This window comes from Poromitra crassiceps, assembly GCF_964638095.1.
Source record: "Poromitra crassiceps genome assembly, chromosome: 4".
Classification (NCBI taxonomy): Eukaryota; Metazoa; Chordata; class Actinopteri; order Beryciformes; family Melamphaidae; genus Poromitra; species Poromitra crassiceps.
The window spans coordinates 59,009,053-59,028,782 of NC_139626.1; the positions used below are offsets into that span (position 1 = coordinate 59,009,053).

Genomic DNA, 19,730 nt, shown 5'->3' on the forward strand with positions numbered 1-19,730 from the left:
CCGCCCTGTCACCAGAGAGCCCCCCAGCCCATCACCAGAGAGCCCCCCGCCCGTCACCAGAGAGCCCCCCGCCCCATCACGACAGGGCCTTCGCTGCAGCTGCCCCCACCCTCTGGAACGCCCTCCCCAGCCATATCCGTCAAGCAGACACTCTGTCATCATTTAAACACGCCCTCAAAACCCACCTTTTCACCCTTGCTTTCAACCCATGAACTCCTTCCTCCCTCACCTTTTATTTATTTTCTTTATTTTCTTCTCTATTCTTAAGTTATTGTATTGTATTGTTTTGTATTGTGAAGCGTCTTTGAGCACTTGGAAAAGCGCTATATAAATCCGATGTATTATTATTATTTATCACCAGAGAGCTCCCCCACCCCATCACCAGAGAGCCCCCCGCCCCATCACCAGAGAGCCCCCCGCCCCATCACCAGAGAGCCGCCCACCCCATCACCAGAGAGCCCCCCACCCCATCACCAGAGAGCCCCCCACCCCATCACCAGAGAGCCCCCCACCCCATCACCAGAGAGCTCCCCCACCCCATCACCAGAGAGCCCCCCGCCCCATCACCAGAGAGCCCCCCGCCCCATCACCAGAGAGCCGCCCACCCCATCACCAGAGAGCCCCCCACCCCATCACCAGAGAGCCCCCCACCCCATCACCAGAGAGCCCCCCACCCCATCACCAGAGAGCCCCCCATCCCATCACCAGAGAGCCGCCCACCCCATCACCAGAGAGCCCCCCGCCCCATCACCAGAGAGCCCCCCACCTCATCACCAGAGAGCCCCCCACCCCATCACCAGAGAGCCCCCCGAGCCGTCACCAGAGAGCCCCCCACCTCATCACCAGAGAGCCCCCCACCCCCCCACCAGAGAGCCCCCCGAGCCGTCACCAGAGAGCCCCCCACCTCATCACCAGAGAGCCCCCCGCCCCATCACCAGAGAGCCCCCCGAGCCGTCACCAGAGAGCCCCCCACCCGTCACCAGAGAGCCCCCCGCCCCATCACCAGAGAGCCCCCCACCCGTCACCAGAGAGCCCCCCGCCCCATCACCAGAGAGCCCCCCGCCCCATCACCAGAGAGCCCCCCGCCCCATCACCAGAGAGCCCCCCACCCCGTTAGCAGAGAAAACTAGTTTTTAGTTTATCTTCTCGAATAAATGATCCTCATTGGCCTCGTTATCTAGGGTCTTCTTAACACACTTCATGCCACCACCGCAACATCTCACTACTATAATAATAAGGCACTCCCAACTGCGCATGAGATTTGTGCATTAAGGACATTCCCGGTTGAGCAGGCGAGCACACAAAGCGCGCGAGGCATGCGCACTATTTCCAGTTCATTTGAAATGCACATTGATTTGGGCTGAGCTAGCAATGACTACCACAGCTTTGCGGCCCTACCTGCACCGTGGAATCTGCCCGACGCGTCCGCGCCGCTCCACGCCGCTTCTCCGGGTCCAATCTCTTTGGCTGTCCGCCAGCTCCGCCTCGGCGTGTCCTCGCCGCCGCGCCGCGCCCCGTGGCCAGCTCACGCTGTATGTAGTTGTGCTGTTGCCACAATGCGGAGAAGGGGACCCGAGGGTCCAAAACGTACAACATACTGTACAACTGTTCTCTGCATCCGTTGAAGGGGAAAAGACACTGGTTAGATAATCCCTATTATATATCCATCTAGAGTTCTGCATTCGGTCCTGCTCTCGTCCAGGCAGTGCTGGGCAGAGCAACCAAAATCAGTACTCGAGTAAAAGTACGGTTAAGAGAGAGGTGGCAGGAGCGCTGCTGGTGTTCCGCAAACCAGTGGTGCTCTTGGAAGGGAATATTGATCCAATGGAGAGGAAGACTTATGAGCAGAAACATCCAAGTCCTACAGGCACTCAAGCAGCTCTGCAAAATGTAAAATGCTTTCATTCATTTGAATTCAATGGGTGGGCAACATGTTTTTCCAGAGGGCCATACTGACTTCCATCAAGTAAGCAAAGGGTCACACATTATACATCATAACTGCCAACACTCCTGGTTTTCGCAGGAGTCTCTCTATTTTTAACCCTCTCTCCCGCTGTGATTGGTCATTTCTCTCCTGTTAATCCCCCGACATAATATATACAATAGTGATACAAATCCAATGGTTGTAGCAGATGAGATTTATTAACGTAATTATGCATTTGATAGAGTTTTTGGGGGGTTGTTTTCTTTTCTTTTGTGGACGTTGGGGGCCGGGTCTGCATTTTGCCCATGTGTGGGTTCGAATAATTAAAATACACCAATGTGTGTGTGTGTGTCGGCTTCTTCAGGGTGTAGTGACAGAGACCAACAGCGAGGCATGCTAGAATGAGCACGCGCGCAATGTTTCTAGTTATATATTATGCCTAAATATGTGCAAATTTGTGAATAATAAATTAATACATAAACAAATGAAATAAATAACTAAATAAAATAAATAACTACATAAAATAAATAGCCATGAGCCTCAATATAGAAATATGTATATTTATTTATGAAAGGGAACACTTTTATTCAAGCAAATTCAAAATGAATCAACATAATGCAAAGCAAAGCTGAAGTGCAGTAGGGTGTGTGTGTGTGTGTGTGTGAGAGAGCGAGACAGAGAGAGAGCGAGAGAGTGTGCAATCACATCTGAGCTTGCAGGTAATGCTCATAATTAGCTCGAAGCACAAACTCAAAGTAGGGCTTGGCCTTCAGGCTGGCCAGCTCCTCCAGCTCCAGCAGCTCCTTGACCTCCGGCAGGTACGACTGCAGTTGAACACCTGGGAGAGACAGAATCACATCACACTCAGTGTGACTCTCTGGATACCGTGCTTTATAATCACATCACACTCACTGTGACTCTCTGGATACCGTGCTTTATAATCACATTACACTCACTCTGGATACTGTGCTTTATAATCACATCACACTCAGTGTGACTCTCTGGATACCGTGCTTTATAATCACATTACACTCACTCTGGATACTGTGCTTTATAATCACATCACACTCACTGTGACTCTCTGGATACCGTGCTTTATAATCACATTACACTCACTCTGGATACTGTGCTTTATAATCACATCACACTCAGTGTGACTCTCTGGATACTGTGCTTTATAATCACATCACACTCACTGTGACTCTCTGGATACCGTGCTTTATAATCACATCACACTCACTGTGACTCTCTGGATACTGTGCTTTATAATCACATCACACTCACTGTGACTCTCTGGATACTGTGCTTTATAATCACATCACACTCACTGTGACTCTCTGGATACCGTGCTTTATAATCACATCACACTCACTGTGACTCTCTGGATACTGTGCTTTATAATCACATCACACTCACTGTGACTCTCTGGATACTGTGCTTTATAATCACATCACACTCACTGTGACTCTCTGGATACTGTGCTTTATAATCACATCACACTCACTGTGACTCTCTGGATACTGTGCTTTATAATCACATCACACTCAGTGTGACTCTCTGGATACCGTGCTTTATAATCCCATCACACTCACTGTGACTCTCTGGATACCGTGCTTTATAATCACATCACACTCACTGTGACTCTCTGGATACTGTGCTTTATAATCACATCACACTCACTGTGACTCTCTGGATACCGTGCTTTATAATCACATCACACTCACTGTGACTCTCTGGATACTGTGCTTTATAATCACATCACACTCAGTGTGACTCTCTGGATACCGTGCTTTATAATCACATCACACTCACTGTGACTCTCTGGATACTGTGCTTTATAATCACATCACACTCACTGTGACTCTCTGGATACTGTGCTTTATAATCACATCACACTCACTATGACTCTCTGGATACTGTGCTTTATAATCACATCACACTCACTGTGACTCTCTGGATACTGTGCTTTATAATCACATCACACTCACTGTGACTCTCTGGATACCGTGCTTTATAATCACATCACACTCACTGTGACTCTCTGGATACCATGCTTTATAATCACATCACACTCACTGTGACTCTCTGGATACTGTGCTTTATAATCACATCACACTCACTGTGACTCTCTGGATACTGTGCTTTATAATCACATCACACTCACTATGACTCTCTGGATACTGTGCTTTATAATCACATCACACTCAGTGTGACTCTCTGGATACTGTGCTTTATAATCACATCACACTCACTGTGACTCTCTGGATACTGTGCTTTATAATCACATCACACTCACTGTGACTCTCTGGATACTGTGCTTTATAATCACATCACACTCACTGTGACTCTCTGGATACCGTGCTTTATAATCACATCACACTCACTGTGACTCTCTGGATACCGTGCTTTATAATCACATCACACTCACTGTGACTCTCTGGATACCGTGCTTTATAATCACATCACACTCACTGTGACTCTCTGGATACTGTGCTTTATAATCACATCACACTCACTGACTCTGGATACCGTGCTTTATAATCACATCACACTCACTGTGACTCTCTGGATACCGTGCTTTATAATCACATCACTCTCACTGACTCTGGATACCGTGCTTTATAATCACATCACACTCACTGTGACTCTCTGGATACTGTGCTTTATAATCAGACCACAGGTAGACATAAGGAAATTCTATTTATCTTCAGAATGATTATGTTAAAATGAATCTTTTTCGAGCTTATTGCACTCCTCTTTATACTCCCCCCTTGTGGGTGAAGTTTAAAAAGGCGAGCATCCATACTCATAATACGCGCATATTGCTTAAAAAGCCCAGGTGGAGTAGTGCAACTGCAAGTGACTTCTTTTGCAAGGCAGGAGTCGACACTTTCCAGGCGTGTTTGAGAAATGTGATTTACAAATGAATAGGGATGTCACAATATATCGCGATATCAAAACGTGACAATATGCATCGTTGAGATGAAATCTCATATCGTGAGAAAAAGAAGCTGAACATGGTGGCACTGATCTGCATCTGATTGCATGCTCGCTCTCCTTCTCATTGCTTTGTTTGAACAGACGAGGGACGTTACAGACACGGAGGATGAAAATGGTGAAATTACTCAAATTAGCGTGGAGGATGCCCCCTCAGCTTACAAATCGATTGCAATTTTTTTTTGTTAAAATATCGTATCGTATCGTTATCGTGAACCCAATATCGTGTATCGTATCGTGAACTGAGTGTATCGTGAACTGAGTGTATCGTGACACCCCTACAAATGAATGATTCTCAGAATGCCATTATCATCCTGCTGACAAATCCTTGCTGTACGTTAGAAGTCACATCTGTGGAAGCATTGGTATCATTGCCGTTTATAATTGGTAGCAAGGTTCACCTTTTATTGTGTCGACTTAGAGGCTACTAATAAAAGTTGATTGATTGATTGATTGATAACATTCACTTTTACTCTCTGGATAGTGTGAGTGCTTTACAGCACAATGACTTCCATTTCTGCTGCTTCTCTTGGTAAAGTGATGATGAGCGACTCAGTGTGTCCTCACACCTTCCTGGATGAGCTTCAGGAGGATCTTGATGAAGATGCTGTCCTTGGCGGCTTCCAGAGGGTCGTCGTTCCCGTCAGCAGAGGACCAGCTGCGAGCGGACAAGTCCAAAATATGGAATGTTAATCGATGACAAACAGCAAACGGGTGTGAATGCTGCAAAAACGTACAGGGACAGTGGCTGACGCTCTGCTGCGGCCCTGACGGCCCGATTTATCACAATAAGATGGCTGTGTTTTTACATAACAATCTTGTGTAATATAGCTTTAATCTGTCATTTATTACGTACATACCTACTAGTGATGTTTTTGATTGTCTCCTGCTCAGGGACTACAGGTGCAAACTAGCTCTTAAGCTAACCCTGGCACATTGATATTGATTAATGTGCACTGTCCCTGATTATAAATAAATAAATAAATAAATAAATAAATAAATAAATAAATAAATAAATAAATAAATAAATAAATGTGCACGGCTAGTCGGTTAAACGTTCAAACGATAACAAATCGCTAACCGACAGGAAACACTAGGGCGGTTAAACTGTTAAATTAATAACGTGCAGTGGTGGTCAACTATTGCGTCTAAGATGTTAACATGCTAAACCTAGCACCTGCAAAGAGGTAGATAAACAGATGTTGGGCCTTACTCGTCTTTCCTGAGCGCTTTGCCGAAGATCTCACATTTGAGCAGGTCGAGGTCCACGGCGTCCTCCTGCAGACAAAACCAACGTCAGTCAGCTTTAAATCCCAATCAGACCCGATCAGTCAAAGCAAGAGCCGATTCGGTCTGCGATGAAAACGCACGGAAGAACGCGCGGAAGTTACCTCGTCGATGTACTCCAGCAGATCCAGGGCCTTTTTGAAGTCGTACTCGTTGGCCCGCCTGTTGTCGTCACAGATGTACAGCTGGGAGGAGAGGAGAGCGTGAGAGAGTTTACCATGAGACATACAGGACATCAGCAGTTACAACAGACCCTTTTCACAGAAGCCATTTTCATGTGTCAAAGGCAGGGTGAACACAGGTGTAACCAAGAACATTAATAATGATGACCATGGCACCTGAACACCTAAAAGGAAAGGGACCGCAATTAATGGCAGTGTTTCCCCTACCATTCTACAACAACGCCCCCGCCAGGCCAGATTTTATTTTTTATTTTTGTTAGCTTTTTTTCTGCTCTCCCCAAAATTCCAATAAACCTTGATGGCATATTTTTACAATACAACAATACTGGTGTTGACATTGTTGACAGGAATAGAAGATGTCAAATCATTCAAAACAATAAGCATTTTGCTTTTAGGAGCATCGTGCCAGCGTGTGGCACTGTTCCAAAATGTGTCAACGTGTGTCGTTGCCTGGGAAACGCACATTCCATAATACAACTGTTCGCATCGCATCCCATAATAGTATGATGATACTTGGTATGCCAGTGCGAACATAGATGTGAACAGGTTAGCTAAAAGTTTAGCGTCGCCAGCGACGGCCCCCACCGTTCGGGGTACGTTTCGAAATCCCTCCAGGCCTGACGTTTTTTCTAGGGGAAACACTGAATGCTATTGGTTACACCTGTGTTTCTCCTAAAATTTGACACGTCAAAAAGGCTGCTGTAAAAAAGGTGTAATATGTGAGTGTGTGTGTGTTTGTGTGTAGATCAATGTGTCCTTAGCATCAGGCAGGCAGAGTGAGGGAGAGAAAGACACAGACGATCAGCGCGATCAGACAGCAGACGGGTTTATAGGAGGGGTCGAGGAAGGGGGGTTGATGATATACCCCCTTTTGCATACACATGTGCTGGCCTCACCTGCCCGGCCTCACCTGCCCTGGCCTCACCTGGACCGGCCTCACCTGGCCTGGCCTCACCTGGCCCGGCCTCACCTGGCCCGGCCTCACCTGGCCTGGCCTCACCTGCCTGGCCTCACCTGCCCTGGCCTCACCTGCCCTGGCCTCACCTGCCCTGGCCTCACATGGCCTGGCCTCACCTGCCCTGGCCTCACCTGCCCTGGCCTCACCTGGCCTGGCCTCACCTGCCCTGGCCTCACCTGCCCTGGCCTCACCTGGCCTGGCCTCACCTGCCCTGGCCTCACCTGCCCTGGCCTCACCTGCCCTGGCCTCACCTGCCTGGCCTCACCTGCCCTGGCCTCACCTGGCCTGGCCTCACTTGGCCTGGCCTCACCTGGCCTGGCCTCACCTGCCCTCACCTGGCCTGGCCTCACCTGGCCTTACCTGGCATGGCCTCACCTGGCCTGGCCTCACCTGGCCTGGCCTCACCTGGCATGGCCTCACCTGCCCGGCCTCACCTGGCCTGGCCTCACCTGGCTCGATGCCGCAGCCCAGCGCGGCCGGAAAATGCATTTCCATTACAACAGGGCTACCCGCTTGAAGGTGCGTCTTTAACTGATGACGCACGCGCTTGTCGGAAAGCAGCAGGCTGTATTTACATCATGGCTGTGACTAGCGGTCCAAAAGTCGCGGCTGTAAAAGCGGTGGATGAACATCTCATTTCCTGTAGGTTCTTCACAATAAGAAGCCTTCTGTTAGTTGGTCAGTGGAAAGCTTTTAATATGAAGCAGCAGCAGCAGGAAATGTTTTCATCAGCAGTGACGCGTTATTTCGAATCGCACATAGGCTCCGCAATGACCACGCCCTGTGCCCGCCTACGCAGCAGTCAAGCGCCGGGTCACGTGAGCCAATGGGACGATGATTTATTGACAAGCTCCAGGTGCGCTAGAAGCACACTGACTGCTGCCAACATGATTTCGGTAAAAGGGTAAATTAACAATGCTGTAACTAATTTTTCTCCATCAAAACTTCTTAGCAAAACTAACACAGTTAGATTGTTCTTATAGTGCAACTTTTTTCATCTCGTCTTAATCTGATATTTGAGGCAATAATGATCTTTCTCCTCAGAAAGCCCTGTGAGAAAATCCCATCAACCTGCATCAACCCCAAGAGTAATATCTCTGGGTTTCCTGTTTTGAAGGTCTGCTTTGAATACATAAATTAGCCATTTTCACTTCCCACCCAATTCACCCATTCAGTTTGTGGCCATAATTAATTTCAATGTCCGCTCTCAAGAGCAATTCAGTTGGTTAATGAAATCGCTGTCCGCTCTCAAGAGCTATTCAGTTGGTTAATGAAATCGCTGGGCTGCGAGCCCTGCAGTGTTTGTGAGCATGGGCGCCTGGCCAATCCCGGCGCTTGACTGCTGCGTGGGCGGGCACAGGGCGGGGTTATTGCGGAGCCTATGTGCGATTAGAAATAACGCAGCAGTGACATAACAGACACGGCTCCGATACGGCTGAAAGCGATCAGGAAACGGTTGAATAAAGCAGATATCTGAAAGCACAAACACAGGAAACTACCGGTAAGCTTCAAACCTGACAGAGATGCAGTTAGAACTACTGAGAGCTGAACACAGAGGCTTTTAAAAATGCCTTTCTCTGGTCTCCAGCACAGAAATGACCGTGTGTGTGTTGTGTTGCAGGGATGCAAAGTCATGGATACTGAAGGTGACAGATACCAGGTAGGGATTGGGCAACCAATTTAGAATTTTTCGAATAATCATTTTGATTATAAAGATCGACAGTAGCAGCCAGCAGCTTGATAGAAACGGTAGAAAGTAGAAATGGTGTCTATATTACAGCAGCACTCAGCCACAAGGAAAAGGGCTCGAGGCTCGTTACTGCATGAAGAAAAGCTCATATTCTGTCTACTGTCTGCTGCTCCATGGGCTATCTCGGCTTCGTTCGGGAAGCTAAGCTAACGTGGCTAACGTAGCCTGGGTCTGTGAATGTCAATCGAGTGCCAAAGACACCCCTTCTCCCTGTCCATGGGATTTCATCCGCCATTCATTTTTCCATAGACCTTGCGTAAAATGCTTATAATTTTTTTTTTTACTTGGTCAAACCAAGCGATTCAACTATACTTAGAATCAGGGGAGACCATGTTACATTTGTGAATCGCTTTTTTTTTTTTTAGCGGTGGGCGAATTTAGATGAAAAGTCGACTTTGGCCCAGTGAATTTCGACTAGTATTTTTGCTAGAAATGCCAGACTGCAGGAGTGCGCTTGTTTGAGGGGGAGAAGGGGTGCCGTCACGTGTTGTTGGCCGCGGTGGGCGAGACGTCACCGCAGCTCTCTTGGAGGCGGGTCTGGCGCGCTTTGGCCCGACTCCGCAGAAGGTCCATCTTAGGCGCGCCGCGGCACAGCTCGGTACGTTTCAGCTGGTCATGGAAACACAAAGCGGCGCGGCGCGACACGGCCTGAAGTGCCGATGGAAAAGAGATAATAATATTGGCACCGTATATGTGACCTGGCACCTGATCAGCCAATAGCACAATTCAATTTTACAATAGCCAGGTTTCAACCAGTAGAGGGCAGTCGCTATGCATTTTTATATGTGCATAGCGACTATGCATACATATGTGTGCATATGTACAATTCAAATGTCAGGATTTGGACCTCCATCGACAACAGCACTACTACATTTCTATATACACTGGTTTTCAGCACACAAAAAAGTGGTTTGAAAGGATGCTGTGTGTGTGCGCGTGTGCGTGGGGTGTATGTGTGTGTGGGGTGTATGTGTGTGTGTGCGTGCGTGTGTGTGGGGTGTGCGTGCACGTGTGGGGTGTATGTGTGTGTGTGCGTGCGTGTGTGTGGGGTGTATGTGTGTGTGTGCGTGCGTGTGTGTGGGGTGTATGTGTGTGTGTGCGTGCGTGTACCTTGATGAGGTTGTGTGCACTGAGCAGGGGCATGGTGTCTGGGTTCTGCTGCTTCTCCTCCAGCAGCTGTCTTGGCAGAGTCTCCTGGTGCAGCAGGAAACGCTCCTGCTCTATGATGTCTGATCACACAGACAGACAGACAGACAGAAAGGCAGACAGTGAGACAGACTGCTGCAGACGGGACACGCCCACACAGTCCACGGGAGAAAATACACTCTAAAATCTAATTGATTCTCATGACTTTTGCCATGACTGTCAAACCTAAATTTATATACTTCGCGACGTTCATCATCCTTCAAATTTGGCTGGTGGCTTATTAACATAGGTTCCTGTGATGTGATGAACTCAAAATGCTAAATAATTAAAATATTTCTGGTTTCCAGGCACTTAATAATAATAATGATAATAATAATAATAATATTTTTCCTTTTGCGCCTCCACTTCTACTACCAGTTCATACTGAGGGAAATATACATTTATTCTGTTCTATTCTGTTGTGAACCTGCTGTATGTGATGAAGCAGTCAGCATCCAGCGAGACGACTGCGGTGAGTCTTACCATTCAGGTGGTCCTCGTCCATGTTGGAGGCCAGGGCCGTCAGCTTGCTGAGGGCCAGCAGAGTCTTCTTCTTCACAAAGTAGCGTGTCTCCATGTTGGCCTGGCTGTACAGTGTCCTGTGGGCCTGCGGGGGCACGGGACACCCAGTGGTCAACACACAAACTACAGTACATCAGGGGTCGCAACCTTTTGAGTATGAAGTGCTATTTTCAAATGTGCTTGTCACTCAGTGTGCCCAAAGGTCGATCAAATCGCCTTGCCTTTGATGGACTGACCCAGTGGGAACTAAAAGAAAACAGGGGAGATTTTTGAGTGCTACAAACTAGCAATGACAACACTTGTCCCTGCACCGGGCTTAAGATAGGGCCCCGCCCCCTAGTCTCTAGACTTCACACAGAATGGACCAGGTGTAAAATAAGGCTCCGCCCCCTAATCTCTAGACTTCACACAGAATGGACCAGGTGTAAAATAAGGCTCCGCCCCCTAATCTCTAGACTTCACACAGAATGGACCAGGTGTAAAATAAGGCTCCGCCCCCTAATCTCTAGACTTCACACAGAATGGACCAGGTGTAAAATAAGGCTCCGCCCCCTAATCTCTAGACTTCACACAGAATGGTGAGAAAAAAAAACTATCAGTGAGCGGCAGTTGTGCAGATGAAAACTCCCTGTTGATGAGAGAGGTCAGAGGAGAATGGGCCAGACTGGTTGAGTTTAGAGTGTCAGCGTGTGAGGTTCCCCTGCAACACAGAACCTGTAGACATCATTGTTTTTTTTAAGTGTTCTAGAAGCTGTGTGTGTGTGTGTGTGTGTGAGAGAGAGATGTGTGTGTAGGAAAGTGGTTTTTAACAGGAAGGAAACTGTGCATTCTCTCTGTGTGTCGGTTTTAGGGCGAGAGACAAATAAAGAAAGAGAGAGAGACAAAGAGATGTATGTAATGTATGTTGCTATGCTCTGGCAGGAACAAACATAAATTAGGTTTTATGAAGGAGGAAATCTCTTGCGCTTCAGCTCCCCCACAGAGGGAGGACGGTGCTTCTCAGAACAGGAGGATATCACAGTAAAGGAATAATCTGGAGCACACGGGTCACTGGTGAGAAGGTTTCTTTTAATAGGCTAAGTGCACCAACGTTTCGACTTCATCAGGGTCAAACAGGAATGACAGAATGACAGCAGTTTAAATATACCTCCCCAATACACAAGGCAGTTTGCAATTGGTTAGACGGGATGGGGGGGTGGTCAATTGATAAGCCAATCCTGTGACAGGAAGACGCGTTGCGTCGAAACGTTGGTGCACTTAGCCTATTAAAGAAACCTTCTCACCAGTGACCCGTGTGCTCCAGATTCTTCCTTTGCTATAAATCAGGTTTCGCGTGAAAGGAAGCTGTGTGTGTGTGTGTGTGTGTTAGGGCGAGTAGGGATGAGCATCAATAATTGAAAATCGATAATTGATCGTTAAGAAATCACGTGGATCATGTGGGATTTTGATCTTTTTTTTTCTTTTTTTTTAATCAAATAGATGTGCTGAAAGAATGGATTTCATTACGTGGTCGCAACCAGGTGAGGGCAGAATCTAACTGGTTTCAACTAACAATTTTACATTACAACAATTTTTATTTTTTTATTTCTACAATTTTTAACTGGTAAGTACAACACGGCCACGACGCCAACGATCCACCACTTAGACAGCCAACCTCCGAGCCTGGTTAACGACGAGGCCTCGTCCTCCTCTCAGCCTAGCATCACTTCGGTGTTAGAGGCGAGGAGATGTGATGGCCGGCGCGCAGAGAAGATCAACCAGGCCATCTGCAACCTCGTCGAGACGGATATGCTGCCCATATGTATTGTCGGGGGCAACGGTTTTCAACACCTGATCAATGTGATTGAGCCAGTGTATAACATCCCCTCACGCATCACCATTACCACTTACCAGGCAGTGGCACATTGAAAAGTGCTACGGAAAGCACGCTGTCTTTAGTATTTTCATTTTGTTATATATATATATGTTATGTTATGTTATGTTATGATTATGTTTATATATAATTTGGTGTCTTGTAATCCCATGTGGGATGGGCCAGAAATGGCATGACACAGAAATAAAAACTACCTACCTACCTACCTACCTACCTATATATATATATATATATATATATATATATATATATACATACATACACAGTATATATGTATATTAGGGGTGGGGGGGAAAATCGATATACCATAGTATCGCGATATTTTGCCTGATGATATTGTATCGATATTTGGACGCCAAGTATCGATATATACTGTATATATATATAAAAAAAAAAATGCAGGCCATGCCATGCCATGCCAGGCCACCGGGCATCTGCCCCAAGCGCCCGATGTTGCAGTCCGCGCCTGCAGTGGCGTATTGAGTGAGTCCAGAGAAGTTTAATAATGTAGCCTACATGTGGGGCAAAAACAAAACAAAACAAAAAAACACTGCATGTTTTACTTCTGGTGAGGTCAAGGAAAAGGTAGGAAAAGGAGTTAGGAATGACAATATATCGAAATATCGCAATATTCAATATATCGCAATACTAGCATATCGCAATACTATCGTATCGTGAAAAATAAAAAATAAAATTGAAAAGAAAATAATTTCCCCCTAATAAATGATTTGTATTTGTTATTTATTAGTTTTTATTAACTGAAATAACAGTAATATTCGCTAAATTGTTCAGATCTTGGACTCACTTTGTTTCAGCAAATATGGGGGTTAAATATTTGGACCAGCCTCCACCGGCAAATGGTATTTGATTGACAGCAAGCCAGCAACCCTTCGCGAAGACCCGACTCTAGTCATGACATGAGGATGACAATTTTGATGACAGGTGTCTTAACCAATCAGAACTTCATTGAGTTGTGGTGTTAGCCAATCACAATTAGTTGAGTTGTGGGTGGGATATTTCGAGGGGTGCGCGAATCCAAGCCAACCAGGAGACGAGATGGAAAACAAGGAGGGAGGAGTTTATGATGATGTGGTTCTGACATGGGGTTGTTATGAGAAAATGGACGTGCAACGGTAGTTTTCAAAGGATTTAATCTGGAGCTGTCAAGCTATATTTTCGCCATTTCCAGGCTAGCTTGGAGGGCTTGCTTGTTGCTTTTCAAGACAATGGGTTTTGTCATCAAGTGAACATCATTGGTAAGTTAAAACATTTTGTTTTATTGCTGGTGGCGCTGGGGGCTGGGGCAGCTGATGTCGGTGGGCAGGGGGTACACGACCTAAAGAACCTGGCTGTGGGAGACAACTCATAATAGTCCGCCCTCACCAATGCGTAAAAAGGATGAGAATGGGATGAGAAAAAATGGAGAAATAGGCTGCGTCATGCCTACATCATGTCATGGGCAACTGCAACAGACAGACCAAGCCCGGGCCAGGCAAAATGCAGGTTGTGTTGCCGCAAAACATTCAATATTTTCAACATGAGAGAGGCGGTGGGCATTAACGAGCCACGCGCAAATGAAGCAAACGTCAAAGGCGCTGCTGCTCGTCAAGGTAACGTTACTACTGTCTGCAACTCCCATCACTGGACTGTTTCAATCTGACCACAGCGAGGGAACTGCTATCACCGAGCGAGCAGCACGTCCCTCTCTCGTCAGCTACAGTATCAAGCAGGCAGCGTGACCGAAAGATTACGTCTGAACTGTGGAGGCAACGCAACGTTGGCTGCTGATGGCGGCTAATTATTATTATTATTTAACTCGTTCAAAGATGCCAGCCTGCTACTTAGTGTGTGTGTGTGTGTGTGTGTGTGTGTGTGTTCACATCACAAGTGAAACCAACTCCTCCTCTGTGTTGTGAAGGGAGTCATCTTTCAAACATAGAAATGCAACTGATAGAATGTGCAACGCCCGTAGCGCGATTCTAACGATCTGTCTGGACAGGCAGATCGTGGAGCCATTCTGATCGTTAACGATCTAAGATCGTCATATCGCCCACCCCTATATCCTCCTATACTCTGAGTAGGATGGAAGGAAGCTGTGTGTGTGTGTGTGTGTGTGTGTGTGTGTGTGTGCCTACGGTCTGGTGGATGTGGTGCAGTCAGCTGAGGTGTCTCTCTACTTCCTACCGGTATGCAAAAGTGAAGACAAAATAGCCCAGATCAGAGCTCTGCCATCTTGCGCTGCTGATGTAATTTTTGGGCCAGAGTCTGCGCAGTAGTTAAGTTAAGTTATCCTTTATTTATCCCCATTGGGGAAACTCATCCTCTGCATTTGAACCTTCCTAGAACTTGGAGCAGTGGGGCAGCCGCACAGTGCAGCGCCCGGGGACCAACTCCGGTTCTTTTGCCAGTGCCTTGGTCAGGGCCACTGACAGGAGTCTTAACCCTAACATACATGGGAGGAAACCGGAGCACCCGGAGAGAAAACCCCACGGGGACAACATGCAAAAACTCCACACAGAAAGGACCTGGGACGGACCGGCGTTCGAACCCGGGGCCTTCTTGCTGTGAGGCAACAGTGCTAACCACTGAGCCACCGTGCCGTCCTTGCACAGCCGCTAACACAGCCTTTCCGGGCCGGCATACGAACAACCAATAACGTTAATGTTAGCGGGAATAACGTAACGGGACACATATTCTCATACCTGAACAGGTTAGACCAACTGCCTGCCTATGCCAGGATGTTTCATACAACTCCCATGGTCCCTTAATAGGGGGTATGAATAGCACATGCCGCGCCTATTCACAACCCGGGTACGATTATACGTTTCTTCTGCCGGTCTATGGTGTGTGTGTGTGTGTGTGTGTGTGTGTGCGTGTGTGTGCGTGTGTGTGTGTGTGTGTGTGTGTGTGTGTGTGTGTGTGTGTGTGTGTGTGCATGCATACTGTACATACGCTCTTGTAGTCATGCACGTGGATGTGGTGTAGCCAGCTGAGGTGCTGGTGTGCCTGCAGGAAGCTGGCCAGCAGGTGGTGCTGTGCGGTGGGCTGGGACAGCAGCTTGCCCCGCTTCCCCTTCTCCAGGTACCAGCGGAACAGGAAGTCTGCAAAGTTCTACAGGAAGTGACACGCCAGACCAAGATGTTAGGAACGCATAATGTGTTTACCGTTATTTATACAGGGGGGGTCTTACTGAGAGAGCAACGCTCTCTTTTTCAGCAGCGCCCTGTTCACATTCACACACACATTCATACCTGGAAGCTGAGCAGTACAACCACAGTCTCCATGCGTAATAGAGTGGACTCACTCGTGCCGAGGACAGAGAGAGATGGAGAGAGCTTATAGACAGCCGCAGGAACGAGTCCGGAAATCATCGATGCTAACACTCCTGGTTCTTCACTGTTTTCGCCTATGGGAGTTTTGAATGGGTTTTTGGCGCGATGCTTCTAATAATCTCTCTGGGCAACGCTGGTTTAATCAAACGCGAACCAGTGTTTAGTAATATCATCTTCACACACGAGGACCACTTTTATGAGTTTTGAAGCTTTTACGTGCCGTTAAAAGGGCGGCCAGCTAGCAAACGGCTAAATGAGACTACACTGTTGAGTCGACGGGGATATTATACGTCAATAACGTCATCACTTCAAAGGACGAACACGGAAATTCTCTTTCCCTCACCTGGTTCAGTCCGGGGTAATCAGTGCACAGCAGCGCACACATCAACAACAGTCCAGGTTGAGTGCTGACGTGACGTGGAAGCCTATGCGACACTGTGTAGTTCTGGATTAGCTTAGCTCGAGCTTTTTACTTCTAGGGCTCGCATTTACGCTACAAAACTCATGAAAGTGGTCCTCATGTGTGAAGATTATCCGACTGAACTCTGATTCGCGTTTGATTAGGCTTGCGTTGCCCAGACGCAAGCTTCAGTGAGGATTGCCTCACTGAATTACCTTATTTGAATTACCTTATTTGAAGCATCACAGCAAAAACCCATTCAAAAATCCCATAGACAGAAACAGTGAAGAACCAGGAAGTGACTTCCGCGTTCTGACTACAAAAATACGTCATCCCTGCGGCTCTCTATGGACAGATTGTCTGTGGTGCCAACGACCCTCCGGGTTATGGGATAGGTGAAGGTAAATAGCCTATGTCCATTGTCCAACAAGTTTTCTCAATTAATTTCCCTCTTTGCGATGTGATAAAAGTTTCTCAGTGAGTTATGGTTGATTGCCTCACTGAATTATCTGCTAAAACCCAATTTTAGCAGCAGAATTTGATGTCCTAGTGTGGCAAGGCTGTGCTTAATGACATATCCAAAAGGAATTTTACTCTGCACTGCGCTGCATAGCACGGAGACTATGATGCGCTCAAGCGCAGCGAGGTATTTAGCGCCTAAGAGGTGCTTTTAAAAGCTCTTAGCGCAAAGTAATTGCGCGCTGCTGACGATAGCATAATGCCATCTATCCCCACGTTTTAGCGCTGAAACGCCTGCTTTGGCATGTGGCACGCCTATGCCCAGTACAATTATAACAGGCATGCGCTTGTGCCCGCGCCCAATTTGCATTGCGCACGGCGTTAAACGAGCGCAAACGCTAAATTAGCGCTTTTGCGAAGATAGGGCCCTTTGTATTTGAATAAAGTGTTTGGCCCAGTCCTGACTCCTCCACATACAGCAAGCTGTATCACATGTGTGTGCGTGTGTGCGTGTGTGTGCATGTGCGTGTTAGGGCTGCCCCCTCCAGGTCGGTTGGTCGATTGTTTGGTCGACGAGATTCACGTTGGTCGAGCAATCGCTGTTGTTAATCTTTTTGTAAAAAAAATAAAAAAATAAAAAATAAAAAATTGCAGGCCATGCCAGGCCACCAGGCTACTATAAACTTGAGTTCCAAGGCCAGCAGTAAATAAACGGTAGCATATTTTCATTTTGTTTTAACAGTAACAGTTTTTTCATAACAGTAATTTACAAATTCCCCAGTTACTGAATGGGCTGCACAAGATGTTTTGTGCAAGTGAAGTGAAGTTGCATTGTTCAAAAACTACCTAAGTACAGTAGTCCACACACACATCCAGTTAAGGTGGACTGTAAGTAGACTGTAACAAACACAATGTTGCTGCAATAAAATGGTTGAAGTCAGATGTACAGACTGGAAAATTGTTCTTATATAAACCAGTTGTTGACAAAGTTTTCCTTTGGGGACATAATTTGCAGTTGAAAAAGTAAGAAATCGTAATATATCGAAATATCGCTATATTCAATATATCGCAATATTCAATATATCGCAATATCGGCGATATGGCAATATCGCAATACTATCGTATCGTGACTCAAGTATCGTTTTAGTATCGTATCGTGGGCATCTGGTGATTCCCACCCCTAGTAGTCAGTACACTGCACAAAATAAGAAAAAAAAGTACACTGCAAAAAAAATTATATATATATATATATATATTTTTAGACCCCCTTTCGACCAATCGATTGGTCGGAGCTGTGGTCGATTTCTGGTCGACCAGGATAATCTTTGGTCGAGGGCAGCCCTAGTGCGTGTGTGTGCATGTGCGTGCATGTGCGTGTGTGTGCATGTGCGTGCATGTGCGTGTGTGTGCATGTTTGCGTGTGTGTGCATGCATGTGTGTGCATGCGTGCGTATCACACTGTTTGTGGCTTTTTGTGCACCTGGTCGGCGAACTTGGTCATGTAGTGCTGCAGGCGGCTCTGGTTGTCGGTCTGCTCGCACATCTGGACCAGGATGTCGAAGTCGCAGTACTTCTCAGCCAGCGCTGCCACCCACTGGTACTGACCCAGCTCCACTGCAACACAAACACAACACGCTCAATCCAAGCGGTCGAAAAGAGACAACTCGCCCCTCAGATTCTCAAGTTACGTACATTACATAGCTTTAAGCTGTAGCGGTTCAGTGCATTCCAGGAGTTATTTGTGTGCGTTGCCATTTATAACGAACAAAAATATAAACGCAACACTTTTGTTTTTGCTCCCATTATTCACGAGTTGAAATAAAAGATCCAAGACTTTCTATGCACAAAAGCCTTATTTCTCTCAAGATGTGTTCACAAATGTGTAGGGGTGTCACGATACACTCAGTTCACGATACGATACGATACACGATATTGGGTTCACGATACGATACTTTAACAATATTTTTTTGCCATCAATTTGTAAGTTGAGGGGGCATCCCCCACGCTAATTTGAGTAATTTCTCCATTTTCCTCCTCCCGTGTCTGTAACGTCCCTCGTCCGTTCAAACAAAGCAATGAAAAGGAGAGCGAGCGTGCAATCGGATGCAGATCAGCGCCACCATGTTCAGCTTCTTTTTCTCGCGATATGAGATTTCATCTCAACGATACGTATTGTCACGTTTTGATATCGCGATATATTGTGACATCCCTACAAATGTGTTTAAACCCGTGTTAGTGAGCACTTCTCCTTTGCCAAGGGGTGCGTTCGGAAATCCAATCCGACGCTCTGCACGAAAGTGAGAGTGCGGCTGTTCCAAGAGGCAGAGCGTGCTCGTTCTGTATGAATTAACAAACGGGTCATTCGTTTTAGAAACACATGCTACTGGCTAGCAGTCAGCTAACTGCTACACATACAAACGACTCACTCTTATCTGCTGCTCTCAGCTGCTCTCCTCCGTCCTCTCTTCTCTTCCCCTCTGTGTTTTTTAACCATTTTAGCAGTTCATCGTCTCTTGGCGCTCTGACGCTCCATCCCCTCAGACGGAGCGTCGAGTGTGCGCTCTGCCACTCCGAGAGTGTCGCGCTCCGAATAACCCAACGCCTGGATTCCAACAGCGCTCCCAATTTACGGACCCTCAGAGTGCCATTTCCGAACGTACCCGAGATAATCCGTCCACCTGCCAGGTGTGGCATATCCAAATGCTGATTAAACAGAAGGATTATTGCACAGGTGTGCGTTGGGCTGGTCACAATAAAAGGCCACTGTAACTGTACTGGGCAGTTTGATCACCACCAGATACTGAGTGACTGGTCTTCTAAACATTTTTAAGTCGGGAACACTCGTCATAGATGTATCAATT

General features: G+C 46.9%; 1 protein-coding gene across 1 annotated transcript in view; it reads right to left on the reverse strand.

The window, feature by feature from the left end:
• Window positions 1–2,501: 2,501 nt before the first annotated feature.
• nup133 (nucleoporin 133) overlaps window positions 2,502–19,730 on the reverse strand; it is an 81,733-nt gene continuing 64,504 nt past the window's right edge. Inside the window, exons 18-25 of the mRNA XM_083634946.1 lie at window positions 18,350–18,483; window positions 15,631–15,789; window positions 10,767–10,890; window positions 10,209–10,327; window positions 6,313–6,393; window positions 6,135–6,199; window positions 5,491–5,579; window positions 2,502–2,762 (exon numbers count right to left, since the gene is read on the reverse strand). Of these exons, the coding sequence (XP_083491072.1) occupies window positions 2,626–2,762; window positions 5,491–5,579; window positions 6,135–6,199; window positions 6,313–6,393; window positions 10,209–10,327; window positions 10,767–10,890; window positions 15,631–15,789; window positions 18,350–18,483 (908 nt within the window). The 3' untranslated portion in view covers window positions 2,502–2,625. The remainder of the gene's footprint in view (window positions 2,763–5,490; window positions 5,580–6,134; window positions 6,200–6,312; window positions 6,394–10,208; window positions 10,328–10,766; window positions 10,891–15,630; window positions 15,790–18,349; window positions 18,484–19,730) is intronic.